Here is a 15,262-nt window from a genome sequence, read left to right as displayed (position 1 = left end):
CACAGGAAGAAACTTGATCACTGAAGTAAAATCACTGCCAAGAAAGCAGGAGTAATTTGTCAGGCAAATCCTTAGAACTAAGAAAAAAAGCTTTCTCCAAGATATTTTTACCTTATGATATTTTTAAGGTGTCAAATGAACTGCTTACTTTTTCCACAAGTATGAATGCTGGATTGCAAAAGAAGCAATTCAGCTCTACCAAACAAACTTTATAAAAGCGATTTTTTATAATGCATCTTAATTTTGTAGCAGTTTGTTGTGAATAAGATTATAATCATATAACCTGAAAACATTTCACCACCCTCAGTTTCATGAAGTACACTAGGCTGTCAAGATAAAATCAATTTATTAGTAGGGAACAGATCAAATTTGAAAAGATGTGTGGAAATTTTTATTAGTGAATTTATTACTGGAAATCTGCCTTAGTTTTGTTTTGAAGAAAGAAAGAATTCTGCATACAGTGCGAATTCAGACTTCTTATATAACTGGGACTTTGGAGCATAATGGAATCAGAAGATGGAAAAAAATGCAGTTCAATTCACTAAGGAGTCCTGAAGAGCAAAAACTTATTGCTGTATTACGGAAGACTAAGGAAATCTAATTGATACTTTTCTCCTCTCAAAAATGTCTACTACTTGTATGAGGCATCCCTAAGATATATCACTGTAGGCTCAAAATAGTTGAAAGATAAAAAAGGGGAAGCTTCATTTATAAACTTCTGCGAAGGAGGACAAAATTCTTAGACTAAATACATCAAATGCATCAAACTACATCAATCAAGTTTCTTGCATGGCTGAAGCTACGAACTTGAATGCTGTTTTAAGATGTGTGTTTTTTATCCCTATGCTCTCCACAACCTTGCAGCTTTTGTTTCAAGTCCACTATAATCTCTGCTGTTGAAGCAACCTCCGCTGCTTTAGCGTCTGCCACTTTATGCTCATACTTGCAACACACCTGAGCAGTGAAGCTTCTAAGAAAATAAAAGGAAACCAAACCAATCTTCTAGAGTTAATTTTCAAAAACTAGATGATTAAAAAAATGAATTATGCATACATAAAGTCTTACACAAAAGAGCAGTAAGCTTTTAGAAGTTAAAACTGATGACCCTGCAATAGACAGTTCCTTACCTACACGAGTTACACTTGAAAAGGGGGGGAAGTTTCCTTGTGGGGGTGGGAGCAAAGAGGAAAGCAGAAAAAAATCTCAACATTCTCTTTAAACCATCAGTAGGAAGAGCTGTAAGCTGTCAGGCAGTATTCTAACTACTGTTTCATCACGTAAAATACCCACCTTTACAATATTTTGCAGCATTACCAGGGAAATAGATATGAGCTCCATAAAAACTCTAAGACTATAACTTCTACATATTTTGGTCTCTTTTGTAAAGACTTGAAAACTATTCTAATACACTAAAACAAATCGTTCTCTTTTCACTCTAAGTCAGTCACATCAATTAAAAATAACTCCTGGTACTGGAATTATTTAGTGAAAACACTTTTTGAGAATTAACAATATCTCCATAAGCCGTTCATGATTTGCTAACCATTGCACAGTTTTAGTAATATATTAACAGCATTTACAAGTACTGTGTTTTAATTTAAAATACATTTCTGCTGCTGAAAAATAAAATATTGTTTCCAATCACTATCAGCAAGCTCTTCTTTTAGCAAGAAACATATATGCAAAATAAAATTTGACAAAATAGTATAGGAGAAGTTTCCTGATTAAGCTATCATGGAATTAGAAGGGATATAGAGAGAGCTTTAGCAGCAGATTTCAACTAACAAAACTTTAAAAAGCAAGGTGGAAAACCCTAAACAATATGGAAGAGTTTTTAAGTAACTTATCTACTAGTGATCACACAACTAGCTTGATAAATTGCCTGGGCATCACTAGGCTGCTCACTATACAGTAACAGTGTATTTTTTTAATATACAACATCACGATAAAGAATGCTTTAGCAACAGAAAACACTCTTAAAGAAAACTTTTCTTTTTAATCAACTGTAACTAAACCAAGTAACTGGCTTAGTTGACCACAAGACATTTCTCAAAAGAGGTAATACTGAAAATAAAAGTTTAACAAGTTAGAAAAAAAGATACAGAAGAAATTTTAAACATGAAAGCCTAATACAGCAGCCTTATGTGACAAGTTCCAATTCTGGTTGCCATTGCACTTACCATTTGTCCTCCTTTCATACTGAACAGTAAAAAGGGATAGGATATAAGTGAAGGAAGCTTACTTTTCAAAGCTTTTAAGAGACAAAAACAAGCATTAGAAAATTATCATTTTCTTTCTAAATACATGGTTGGCAGAAGATTCTAATATGTTATGTAAGTTATGCCAAAAGAGTTTGAAACCCAGTACAGTAAAAACCATCCCACCAGTATCATAAAATGCAGTGCTAAGAAAGAAGCAAATTTTAAACTCTTAAAACAGAGAATAACCTTTTCACTATATGCACAATGGTAATATGGAACTAGGAGAAACTACCAGATGAAGTCTGTTTACAGTTAATAAAGTAAGAATACATCAAAAACCTCAGCTGTATTAGAAATTCTACTAAATCAAAAAAAGGTATCATTGTGCAATCTCCAGAAATGGTTTAAAATTCTTATCTGCTCCAACATGCAAAGGCTTTTTCAAACTCCCATTCACACATTACAACTTAGGTAAGGTTGTCTAAAGACATGTTAGAATGAATGCTTGTAGAATGATAGGCCATCCGTGTTAGAAATAATTGTTGAAGTAAAAATATATCACTTCTAATTTTAATTCCTCCTCTTAAGGTTTAAAGGACACTACAAGTAAAACAGAATACAAGACCAGAATACTAAAAATTCCTCAAAACTAGAGAAAACATTGTTTAAATTATCGTATATGCCACTTCAAGTTTGCATGACATTAGAAATGAAACAGCTAACTATACATTTACTAACTATACATGTATCTTTTATACAACTTGTACCACTTTTAGTAGGCTTGTCACTGCACAGCTACATCTATATTTTCTTGCAGTGTATTAATCCCAGATGAAGAATTTCAATAATCAACTCTGTGGGAGAGCTACATACACTCTTCCAAAGCTTTCTTCCACCTTTACTTTTCCCCCTCAAAAATTTCATGGAATAAAAGTCACAAAAATTATGCATAGTGATTGAAGTGCTTTCCATCTGAACCATTCCTCTTCCCTTCTTACGCTACATTTTTGCCATGTCTAGCACAAAACTTCAACAGTTTCTATACACACAGACTTAGGAATTTAAAAATGCAGATGAGCAGGAGGATGGCCAATCTGTGGCAAGCAATTCAAGCACAGAGACTATGTAACTTTATCTCAGAGAGCTGCAAGAAGCAAACCAGCAGAGAGGTTGCTGTGGCCAACGTTATCTGCTCCTCCCAGCACCTTAACTTGCAGGGTTTAGACCACTACCTCCTGACAGCAAAGTAATCTAAGGGAGCTAATGCCATCTCATCCCTGTGGGATGGCTCCCCAGCTTCCTCTTCCTGCAGCTCTCTGCAGTGAGCGACATGGATCTCCTGGCTCTGGCACAGGACGATTTTGACACACAGTTTATATGGTCAGAAAGTTGTACTACCCCAAAAGATGTTCTATTAGAATATTAACATGACATGAAATCTCATACTTGGCACTGCAGAAGTCGGAATCACAAAGTATCACTTGTAAATTACATCACATGATCATTACATGCTATTTCACAAAGTATGACTTGCAGTTTAATAATAGGTTGGAACGCACTAAAGCACATAAGTATTGAATTCTTGATCTTCATCACCCCAAAGAAATTGCATGCTTGAAAGCAGTTTTCTTTTTTACAATGTGATCACAGACAGAAGTAGAGAATCGACTATTTTCTACTGCAAGTTTCTCAAACACAATCAGTAAAATCAACTGGTAAGTTAGTAATACCACAAAGGAGCAGTTTTGCTTCCCCACTATCTTTACTAAAAACCCTAAGAAAAGAAGTCCTGCAGAAAACAGGAAATCATCTTTTCTAACTTCTCTTAGAATGCCTCAGAACATATTTAATATAGACTTCTCAGTCCTACAGGAAGTGTTATTGTACCAAAAGTAGAACAACTAGTTCTTCCACAAAGCCCTAAATCAGAAAGTAGCTGAGAATCCAGCACTTTTTCTTTTATGCATCAAGTTGTACCTGTAAAGGGGAGCAAAATTCCCTCAGTGACTATAATTATAATAGTATAAACAAGTATTATGTGGATCGCTTACTCGTTGCTTCCTCTCTAAAAATAGTTTTAGCAGTAAAAGGTATCCTTCCTACATGAAACTAAAGCATTCATAATACAGGTTGTGCTTATTTAACTGCTTTGGTTGATAGAAAAGAAATCATACCCTTGCCCAAAATAGATCATCCTGAATATTTAGAAGCTGACTCCTTTGATATCCCTATTTTGCTAGTCCTTCAAGATGAATCTTCAAAGGCAGAACAGACCTAAATTACTAATATAAGTAACGTAGAAATTATAGCAAAGAACATTCTTTCTCCTTCTTAAACGATCTTTTGGTCTCCTTTAGTAAAGATCTTCAGATTTTCATCTTCAGTCTTACAGTAGGGTCAAAGTGGAGAGAGATTTCAGGCTCCATATGAAGTTAACATCGCCCAATTTGTTTCTGAAGTATATTATACTTAATAAAATAAGCATAAAACAAAGCAACTCAAACAAGCTTAACAGTTTGAACTGCTTTAAAATTTAAAACCTTCAGTCCAAATAGGGCACCTCCTCATGGAAGCATTAGGTATTCCCATGACCTCCCACTTAAATTCAGTGATTTGCCTAGAAAAATTAGTTTCCTGAATAAAAAAAGCAAATGATTATCTGAATACCTTCACTTAACTGAAACGTTGCATCAGCAGATTGTAGGAAAAGTGCGGTGCCATCATACAAGAAAGTAACCACATTACTAAATTTGTACCATTCCACTCATGAGAATGATGGAATAGTGAAGGAAAAACTGTAAATAAGAAGGCAGCTCAATAAGATAGACTGTATATTAAGGAGTACAATATTTTCAAATTTGACTTTAGTCAGGCAGAATTTACTTACATTGTCCATGAAATTTGGCTTAAATCCTCCCTCCTGCTGTCGTCTCAGTTCCTCCTGTTCCCTCTGCCGTAGCATCTCCTCTTCACGTCGTCGATGTTCTTCCTCGTGTCTAGAATATTTTTCAAAAACTATGTCAACTTAGACTCATGACCTGTTCACTCAGTCCCAGGAGCTAACATCAAGCACAAACAAAACTAGTTGTTATTTCCTGTTTTATTCAGTGTAAGGAACTAATTTAGTCCACCTGATAAGCTTATTATTGAAGTATTTTTAACTGGTATGCAGGTATTCACAATACCAGTATATTCTATACCTGTTCTTCCAGCTACAGCTTACCTGTTCTAACTAGTAAGCAAGTGAAAACACTTTTCTTCCCCCCAACAAGTCACTACAAATTAAATTATTTCAACACTGCTGAAAGCCGTATTTTTAACTCTGCAAAGTATTTTGTTCTTTTCTCTCATCCACATTTGTTATTTAAGTGCATAAGTAGAAATCCAAATACACAGGCTCAATTAATAGATTTTCTTAAATTTTATAATTTTCCAAATTTTACAAGTTTGCAACACTACTATTCTACACGAATATGAACGCCCCTAGATCTCAGAAGCGTGTTCTACTACAGAGATATGCTTCTTCCATCAGATGTTTAAAACAAATCATGACATGAAACATTTCCGTGAAGACATTTCTAGTCTAGTTAGAAAGCTCGGTTATTTACAACAGAACTAGCAGAGCTGAAATAAAATTAAAGAAGTACTAGAAATAATTGCAACCATTCTTTTATATTAGCATAAATTACCACTTTTCTGTGCTAGAACATTAACAGAAACGTACCACATTATGCTTTTGAAACGCTTTTAAACAGCGGAAGTGTTTGTATTTGGTATTAAAAGTTCTACACACTACAGTTATCTAAATTCATGCAGGCTGACAACAGCCGTGTCCTTTAAATTACTGCCAAAACTTCACACAGGACAAGACAGAATACCTCAACTGTATCTGCTTGCGTTTTTGAAGTTCTTGATTCCGAAGTTCTTCCAAACGCCTCAATTCTTCTTGGCGTCGCATGAGATCTAACAGGATTAAAAAATGTAATAAAGATGAAAGCTCTCAATCTACAATATGGAAACTCAAAAAATGCTACTGCCATCAGATTGTCATTCTCGTGTTCAATTTTAAAACAAAAGAAATTTCTCAGTGCATTTAACCGGTTCCTTCCCATAAAACTAAGTTTGGCATATGAAAAAACACACCAGATCCAAGTCTCACAGAACCATGGAAAGGTAGACAACTGGGAATGCTTCCAAAGCAGATTATGGAATCAGAAATTTGAAGCCCTCAAACAAAGAGAACAGTAGGGAAAAAAAAAAGATCAGTTAGAAGATGTCCTGGTTTTGTATCTTTGGTAAGGCATCAATTTTCCCAATGCTGTGCACTGCTGAAGTCACACTAGCAAGAAAACAAATACAGTACATACTCTCCACTATCTATTGCAAACAACTGCATGGCACATCAAAAAAAAGTGAAATGTATGTCAGGTGCATGGGATCTGAGTCTTTATAGAGATTAATCACATGACTGTGCTTATACTGACTTACAAATGCCTGATCTTTAACACCACTGGAGAGAATAGCTGTACGCTCTTAAAAGCAAGCCCCAGCGAAAGGTAATTGCTTTAGCTGTGTTTGCTTCTGACCAGTCCTGTTACTGATTTCTCCCTGGAAATTCATACATTCTTCAATGAATATTAACTCTACCACTCATTACAAGAAAAGCAGTTGTTTGCTTTTTCTATCTTCATACAACATTGGCCACATCTTATTTACGGACACCATGAGGAAAATTCCACCCTACCACCTATTATACGCTTTTAACGCTTTAGTTTGAATACTCCACGTATTTCTATGTGTTTCTTCACTACATTAATTACCTTTATTAGCTATGCAAATCACTTTCAAACTTGCAGCAGCATATATTACAACTTAATCTTTCACATCACTACATTTTACCAAACTATTACGTATCTGTTTTCTTTTAACAAAGAAGATTACCAGATTTTTACTAGATAATATCCTTATTGACAACAGAAGTCCTTCCTCTCAAGCAGATTTTGCAGGCTTGCTTTTCTCCCATTTCTTCTGCAAAATCAACAGAGAATGAAGATTCACTCATAAGACAAAGCCTGAGGACTGCGTCTTCAACAGCACATGCCACAGCAGACTTGGCCAATGTTATACTCAAGGAGTGCCACTAACTTTTAAGAATAACCTTCAAATTGTTTCAGAATACAACTCAACTTTTTTTTTTTTAGTTAATTTTTAGACTGTTTCAGGATTTAACTCAGATCAAGAATCCACCTGTCCTGCATTCAACACTGCCCACTGTGGGAAAAGGTATTTTCCTCTAAGTTGTCTTTACTTTCTTTCCTATTTATGTAGTACTCCCCCCCCTTTTTTTTTATAACATTAATATACTGAAACAGGATTTTTTGCCTTCTATCACTAATTGATATGAATTTATTATTTCATTCCCTTTAAATTGTATAGTCCTAGTTTTCCCAGTCTCTAAATTTTTTTCAAGGCATAATTATGACTACTGCCCTCACCAAAATTGTTTGTACTTTAAAGCTCAAGCAGGATAATTGGATTCAGTACCATTTGTCCACAGCAGAATCTTGGCACAAAGCTTTACTAGCCAAATGAAAATACAGATCTGGATGTTCAGGCTGTGCACAGAGCCGCTCATATTAGAAGATCTGCAATGCTGGTAATTCTGAACTGACATATGTTGGGGACGGGCCCTTTCCCTGAACAGAAATAAACCTACACTAAAGCAGATAGCTGTGATAGAAGAGCCAGAAAGCATGACTATTAGCTTCAGTACCTTCTTGTGCTACAAAAAAAAAAATAAAAAGAAAAGAAGAAAGCAAGGTCTTCAATATTCAACTTCCTGCAGAGCACAGGACTGAAGGTTAAAGTGTACTTTCACCTGAGGAATTAATCCTGCAAGCAAAAATAACAAATCCAAACAGATTAGGTTGTTTTAGCTAATTTTTCAGATTCTAAAAATTGAAAGCAAATGTCTAATTTCCATATAGCCAAAGAATGAAGTTTCATGTTACGTTTAGTCAAGATTTCCATTATTTTGATAAACTACTTAACCACCATTGTCATATTTACAAAAGCCTGAAGCATACCAGCAATATGTAGATCAGAAACATCATGCCAACTTACTTACACATGGAAACACGTACTCTGCTTTACAAACCACTTCTGACTCAGTCTGTCAAAACATGACACTTAAAAGTGAAAAATTACACATATCAAAAGAATGAAGTCTCCTTCTCCAGTGTTAATACCACACCATGAAAACCCAAGTGTTTATGCCAGTATGTTCTAGTGCAAGTCCTAATAGTTTTGATAAAGCAATTTTTATAAAACTTTTTTCCCTTCATCTGCAGGAGTATATGGACTGTAGTAAGCTCATCCTTCTCATCCTTTTAGCGCCTGACAATTACTATACTGCAGCTTTACAGTCCACATTTCAGAATAACTGTTTCAATACACTTCGAAATCAGAACAAAAACATTAATTCTAGATTTTGATGCCTCAAGTCTCACTGCATCTTTCTTAAAATTAGCTCATCGCTAATAAATATTCTTGGTACGGTCTGAACCATCTACTCCCAGAGACGGTTCAGACCAGCAAGTTTTAGAGGCAGCTAATGTAAAAATACAGGAAAAACTAGCTGATTTTCATACACCCCGAAGCTGGTAAGAGAAAAAGAAACAGAAGTAATATTTACTAACCACTAGAGCTTGGCAAGTCATATACCTGTACGTCAATAAGCAGAAATCTAAGTATCTTAGTAGAATTCCAAGTTGTTTAGTATGAAGCAGAATCACTCTGCTAATCAAGGAGGATGGAAAAAACCTCTTCCCACTGTAACAAAAAACACGTTTCCTCACTGGAATATTAGCATCAAAACCATTCATATTCTAGTAGCTCTTTAGCAGGAGGAGTAATTCTTTTCCTTTTCCATATAAAAGTGGATCTTAATAGCTATTCAAAAAATTAAAACTTTTTTTTCCCCTTCATTGTCTCTAAAAGAAACCCTAGTATCCATGAAACATACCAAACTCTTTTCTCCCGATTTTTACCATTAAGACCTATATTAGTAACAAGCCACTGTCTTAGATCTCAGTTAGAACATGATTCAGGCATGATAATTTAAGAAAGATATCCCTAACCTTGCCCTCAAGTACAGGCAGCAGGTAAATTCTGAAAATAAGTTATGAGTAACAATTCTAGAACTGGAATTAGCACTGCCAACTCACAATTAGTGAAGCCAAAGATAAACATATCTAAACTGAATCTCAGCACTGAATCATCTTTACCAGTATCAAATAGTCACACACAAAATTAAAAAAATGTATCTAATTAATGCAGGCTTGGTTAAAAAAAAGGATTGGGGGGGGTACTGTGTATTACATGCATTGTTGTTATATCACATTAACATTCCTCACCTAGAATATGACAATTTCAGGTGGTACGACAACTATTTGGCATTTCAAAACTGGTTTTGATTTTATTATGCTCCGTATTTCAGTTCAAGTTCTTATATAAACATGCATTCTCATTAAATACTAGCACATTGGTATAGAAAAAACAGGCTAGGTGAACTTTTTCTAATGACAATTTCCATTTGTAGCAGAACTTGAATAGTGGAATACTAAATAAGAAAATGCAATATGCTTCTTTAAACTCTTTTCCAGTTAAGATAATGTTTTAAAGTTGATTTTAAGAGACTATGAGTTTATATTCAATGTAACCAGACAAACAAAGAATGAAGGTGGTTTTAATGCCACTAATCTAGTGAATATCCTAATCCACCTCATGCAGGTATTTTCAATGTCATTCAAGTCAGCAGGAAAAAAATAAGATGAACCATTCTCGCGGAGGGATGCTGCACTATCAACAAAAAAACCCTTAAGAGTAAAGCTATAGGTAACGCCAAATAATTGCAACAGAAAGTTTGCATGAGTTACCTGGGTTTAAATTTTGAAATGTTACTACTTAGAATCTCAAGAACTTCAAATACCTTTAAAATGACCAAGCCCATTCAGACTTTCAAGCTAGTTATTGAACAGTCACGACTTAAGGCTAAGGATAAGAATCTTTTTAGGTAGCCATGATCTCCCTTCATTTAAAATTTTATTTTTTTAACAAGTTAAAATATTTCAGCGTTGCATTCGTGCAAAGAACCTTGAGAAACTGATTTCAAAATCTAAAGTCTTTGCAAAATCAAAAATCAGGACTCAGAAGTCTTGTAATGGGAGTCACATACAGTGAACTAAAATCAAATGGTGTTCAACAGACCTCAGCTGGAAAGCAACACAAAAAGTAGTAACTGCATGTCTACAGCATTTTGGGAAAAAAGCGTTTTGGGAAGAAGACTAACAAGCAGAAAGTACCAGGTACTTGCCCTACTACTGCCCTCTCCGCTCGAGCACAAGCTCCACCCAACTTCATTCTCAAAGTAGGGCTTGAAAACAACTTCTTTCCTGCAAGAGCAGGGAGAGAACATGCCCACACAATTACAGAAGAGGGACACATGATTTCAGGATTTCAAGAATGATTGTAAGAATGGTTGCAAGAATGACTGCAAATAACAACAAATGTCACTTATTCAGTTATTACCTATAGGATCATACATACAGACTTCTCAGTTGGGTTTCAAAAGAAAAAGAATATAAAATTAGCTATTGGAATATTTCAAGTTGTATCAGAGTCTGATCTGTATCTGTCACAAGACAGTCCAAATAAATAGGAGGTATCATTTGAATTTTTTCCTGCACAGGGCCCACAAACAGTGCTTAGTCCTCCTCTCTTGTACCATAAGCAACATCAAAAGCAGAAAATAATTTTACCAATGAATGTGAAGCTACCACTCATTCTCTTTACACGAACTACTTACATTAGACAAACTTAAGTGAAGACACAGACCTAGGCAATCTCCCTTTTCACAGTTTCTTAATCCATCACTGCCAGTCATCAAGAAGCATGTGTAAGGGGAAAAACTACTTCCTTTTTCTCAGTTCAATGCATTTAATTCAATAGTGTCTAGCAAAAATCTCTGCATTTAACATATAGCTCAATATGCTACAGAAAGAAAATCTGAGGAAAAAAAAAATTTAATACTAGTAGATTAGCTGGTTTTTACCTTGCCTCATCAGCATTAGCTGATGCTCATGTCTAGCTGCTTCCATCTCTGCCTCTAGTTTCTCTTTGGCTTCTCTAATGTTCCTGTCAACCTGTTCACGCTGTTGCTTTTCCATCTCATCAAGAGCCTTCCAACGTGAAGCATACTCAAACTCAAATGTTCCAGGTTGAGCAAAACGCGGAGGCTGTTCTCTTTCCCTAATAAAAATTTTGCAGTTAAAATGTACAGAAGGACACATTTCGATCAACAGCTGTAACAGCCAAAGAATTTCTGAACAATCACTTCAAGTGTAGACCTGACTTTAAATCAGGTTATTATGACGTAAACCAGTTTGACAACGCTTAATTTAGCTGTTAAGGTAATATAAGTAACCTGAGCAGAGAAATTTTCCAAATAAAAATCTGTTCAATTTATCTAATTTTAAGATAAAAATTCATATTTATAATGGTATAAAATATTAAGCTGTTACACTAGATTAGCTGTTCAGCTTTCTAAAGCGGTCAATTCATACAAGCAATTAAGTACATACAACAGCTTACTGAACAGCTCAGAGTATCAGTAAGAATCTTTAAATAACGGAGCCAAGGTTTTATCTTACATTCTAGCAGTGAACACTGTAACACTGCTATATTTTAAGTGTTATTCTGCAGGTTTACCTGCTTAACAGAGTAAGTGTTTCAGTTTCAAGCAACATGGTTTTTAAATGGTAATCACATCTCAAAATCAACAATTATTCTTTAATGAGATTATGTAACTCTTCTTTCACCTTGTGCTCAAGACTTTCTTTTATGCTCAAAATTTTATCTGAACCGTAGAAGCTGCCAAGATTTACATCCCACTGACTTTACAAAGTTAAGGGGCTAATCAGAGGACATAATGTCTGTGGGTGTACAAATCTCTGCAGAATCAGATCACACCCCAAGTCACAGAATCAGAGTGGTTTGGAAGGGATCTTGAAGACCACCTAGTTCCAACCCCTCTGCCATGGGCAGGGATGCCACCCAGGTTGCCCAGGGCCCCATCCAACCTGGCCCTAAACACCTCCAGGGATGGGGCATCCACAGCTTCTCTAGAGAGAGTCCACAAAAGAATATACACTGACTATCAATAACCTCCAATTGGTTTCTGTGGAGACCAGGAAACCATCGACTTTAATAAAACCACAGAAAGTTAAACTAATGATTCAAGTCTCAATTTCACTATAATTAGGAGAACTTAGAAAGGTCCTATCCAATCCTAAATGTCACACTGTTTTGTGTCAAAGAACAGTTCAGCTGGAAGAGACCTACAAAGACTGCAGAGTCCAACTGCCCAACAGGCGCACACTACACCGGGTGACAAACTGCCTGAATGGTAGAGCTCAAAGGGTTGTAGTCAATGGGGCTGTACCTGGCTGGTGTCACTAGTGGTGTTCCCCAGGGCTCAGTTCTAGGGCCAGTTCTGTTCAACACTTATCAATGATCTGGATGCAGGAGTGGAATGCATCCTCAACAAGTTTGCTGCTGACACTAAACAGGGAGGTGCTGCTGACTCTATTTAGGGAATGTAGGACATCGCAGAGGGATCCTGGCTTGTATCAGGAATAGTGTAGCCAGCAGGACCAGGGAGGCGATCGTCCCTCTGTATTCTGCTATGGTGAGGCCGTACCTCGAGTGCTGTGTTCAATTTTGGGCCCCTCACTACAAGAAGGACATCGAGGTGCTACAGCGTGTCCAGAGAAGGGCCTGGAACACAAGTCCTGTGAGGAGCGGCTGAGGGAACTCGGGTTGTTTAGTCTGGAGAAGAGGAGGCTCAGGGGAGACCTCATTGCTCTCTGCAACTACCTGAAAGGAAGGTGTGGGGAGCTGGCGGTCAGTCTCTTCTCACAGGTAACTAGTGATAGGACTAGAGGGAATGGCCTCTAATTGCACCGGGGGGGGTTTCAGTTGGAAATGAGGAGACATTTCTTCTCAGAAAGAGCAGTCAGGCATTGGGACAGGCTGCCCAGGGAGGTGGTGGAGTCACCGTCCCTGGGGGCGTTCAAGGAAAGGCTGGACATGGTGCTTAGGGACATGGTTTAGTGGGTGACATTATTAGCAGGGTGATGGTTGGACCAGATAATCTTGAAGGTCTTTTCCAACCTCTATGATTTTATGATTCTAGCAATTCTAATTGGAGCATTGAGCAATCAGCAACAGCACGAAGCTCAACAAAGGAAAACGCCGGGTGCTGCACCTGGGACAAAGTAATGCCAGACACAGGCACAGACTGGGAGAAGAGGCTGGAGGGCAGCTCAGCAGAAAGGGATCTGGGGGTGCTGATCGACAGCAGGTTCAGCATGAGCTAGCAGTGTGCCCTGGGCAAACCACATTTTGGGGTGCATTACACAGAGCATAACCAGACAGTCGAAAGAGGTGATTCTCCTGCTATATTGAGCATTGGTGTGGCCCCACGTTGAACACTGTCTGTAATTTTGGGCCCCACAACATTAAAAGGATGTTAAGGTACTTGAAAGCATACAGAGGAGGGCAACAAAGCTGGTAAAAGGGCAGGAAGGCATGTCCCGTGAGGGGAGGCTGAGGACGCTTGGGTTGTCCAGTCTGGAAAAGAGAAGCCAAGAGGTGGCCTCACCGCTCCCTGAGCAAGGAGGTACAGAGGAATATGCTGGTCTCTGCTCCCTGGGATTCAATTGCAGGACGCACAGGAACAGCACAAGGCTGTGTCACGAGAGGTTCAGACTGGGCACTAGGAAAAATTTCTGCACCGTGAGGGTGGTCAGACACTAGAACAGGCTTCATAGAGAGATGGTTAATGCCCCGTGTCTGTCGGTGTTCAAGAGGCATTAGGACAATGCCCTCAATGATCTGCTTTAACTTTTGGTTAGCCCTGAACAGCTCAGGTGGTTGAATGTGATGATCCTTGCAGCTCCCTTCCAACTGAACTATTCTAATTCTGAATACAAAATGACACGGCACCTTTTTGTGGGAAGAAGTTACCTGACCTAATGTCTGGCTTTGCTCTTGGCTGTGTAAAATAAGCATACAAAATATTCCTTCCAATTACACAAACTTGAAATAAAAAATAGTGTATATTTACTAAGCTAACAAAGCAACTTTAACTTTATTTTAAAAAATTGATTTAACGCAACTTACTTGTGATATTGTTGTGTTTTTTGCATTAGCTTCTCTGGAAGCCCATCTTCATCATCAAATTGCTCCATTGGTTCTACAACAACAGGTCGAGGCGTTCTGGAAGAGAATTTCAGTTCAATAATTAAAACCGTAAAAGAAACTGTTCAAGATCTTGAAGATGCTCTCTAGAAAAAATAGCATGTTATCTTGAAGTCCTAAGTTTTGCAAATCCTTCTTAAATAATAATTTTTAAAACCAAGATTTGTTGGAAATTTATCTTTGAAAGTGATTATTGGTTCTGCACCCAAAACTAGCTATTCTACCTATAAAATACAATTTACATTATGTAGTCCTGTTTGTTGTGAAGTACAGGAATATTTAAAGATTTTTAAAATCTCAAAAACATTTTCATCAGAAAGGCAATGTGGTGACCATGATTATATTTGGAAAGGACCAAACCCAAATCAGAGCACTCACCCTATTCATACTTCCACAGAATATAAAGACTTAGTTTTGAAAGTTACTCTGCAATTAAAAAAGCTTGGTAATTAGTCATTATTTTTCCAATGATGATTAGAAAATGACTTCTGCATAAATTATTTAAAGCTCATTCTTTGACTTCTCAGTATCAGAGCAAGTAATCAAAAGCAAGTGTTAGCTAATGCAAGGATAGCAGAATATAATCCTGAACTGTATTAAAAAAAACTCTGTACCAGTTTTGGAAATACCCAAACAAGATCTTAAAATTGTAACAAAAGAGCTACAAAGCTGCTATTTTCAGAATGCCAGCTCTTAACATTTTGTTCCACACTTTAATGTATGGATCTTTTCATGGAGAA

The 15,262-nt window shown here is 36.9% G+C and overlaps 1 protein-coding gene across 9 annotated transcripts in view; it reads right to left on the bottom strand.

The window, feature by feature from the left end:
* Positions 1-15,262, bottom strand: part of PSPC1 (paraspeckle component 1) — a 65,005-nt gene that overhangs the window by 45,327 nt on the left and 4,416 nt on the right. For all 9 annotated transcript variants that reach the window (XR_013951053.1, XR_013951054.1, XR_013951055.1 and 6 more), the window contains exons 3-6: positions 14,445-14,540; positions 11,314-11,510; positions 6,080-6,164; positions 5,089-5,197 (exon numbers count right to left, since the gene is read on the bottom strand). Coding sequence is in view for 2 of the 9 variants with exons in the window: in XM_080591540.1 (XP_080447666.1) it covers positions 5,089-5,197; positions 6,080-6,164; positions 11,314-11,510; positions 14,445-14,540 (487 nt within the window). In the remaining 7 variants the exon portion in view is untranslated. The remainder of the gene's footprint in view (positions 1-5,088; positions 5,198-6,079; positions 6,165-11,313; positions 11,511-14,444; positions 14,541-15,262) is intronic.

This window comes from Anser brachyrhynchus (assembly GCF_964034855.1).
Source record: "Anser brachyrhynchus genome assembly, chromosome: 1".
Taxonomy (NCBI): Eukaryota; Metazoa; Chordata; class Aves; order Anseriformes; family Anatidae; genus Anser; species Anser brachyrhynchus.
The sequence above is the reverse complement of the archived record's forward strand: the minus strand, read 5'-3'. Positions and strand labels throughout refer to the sequence as shown.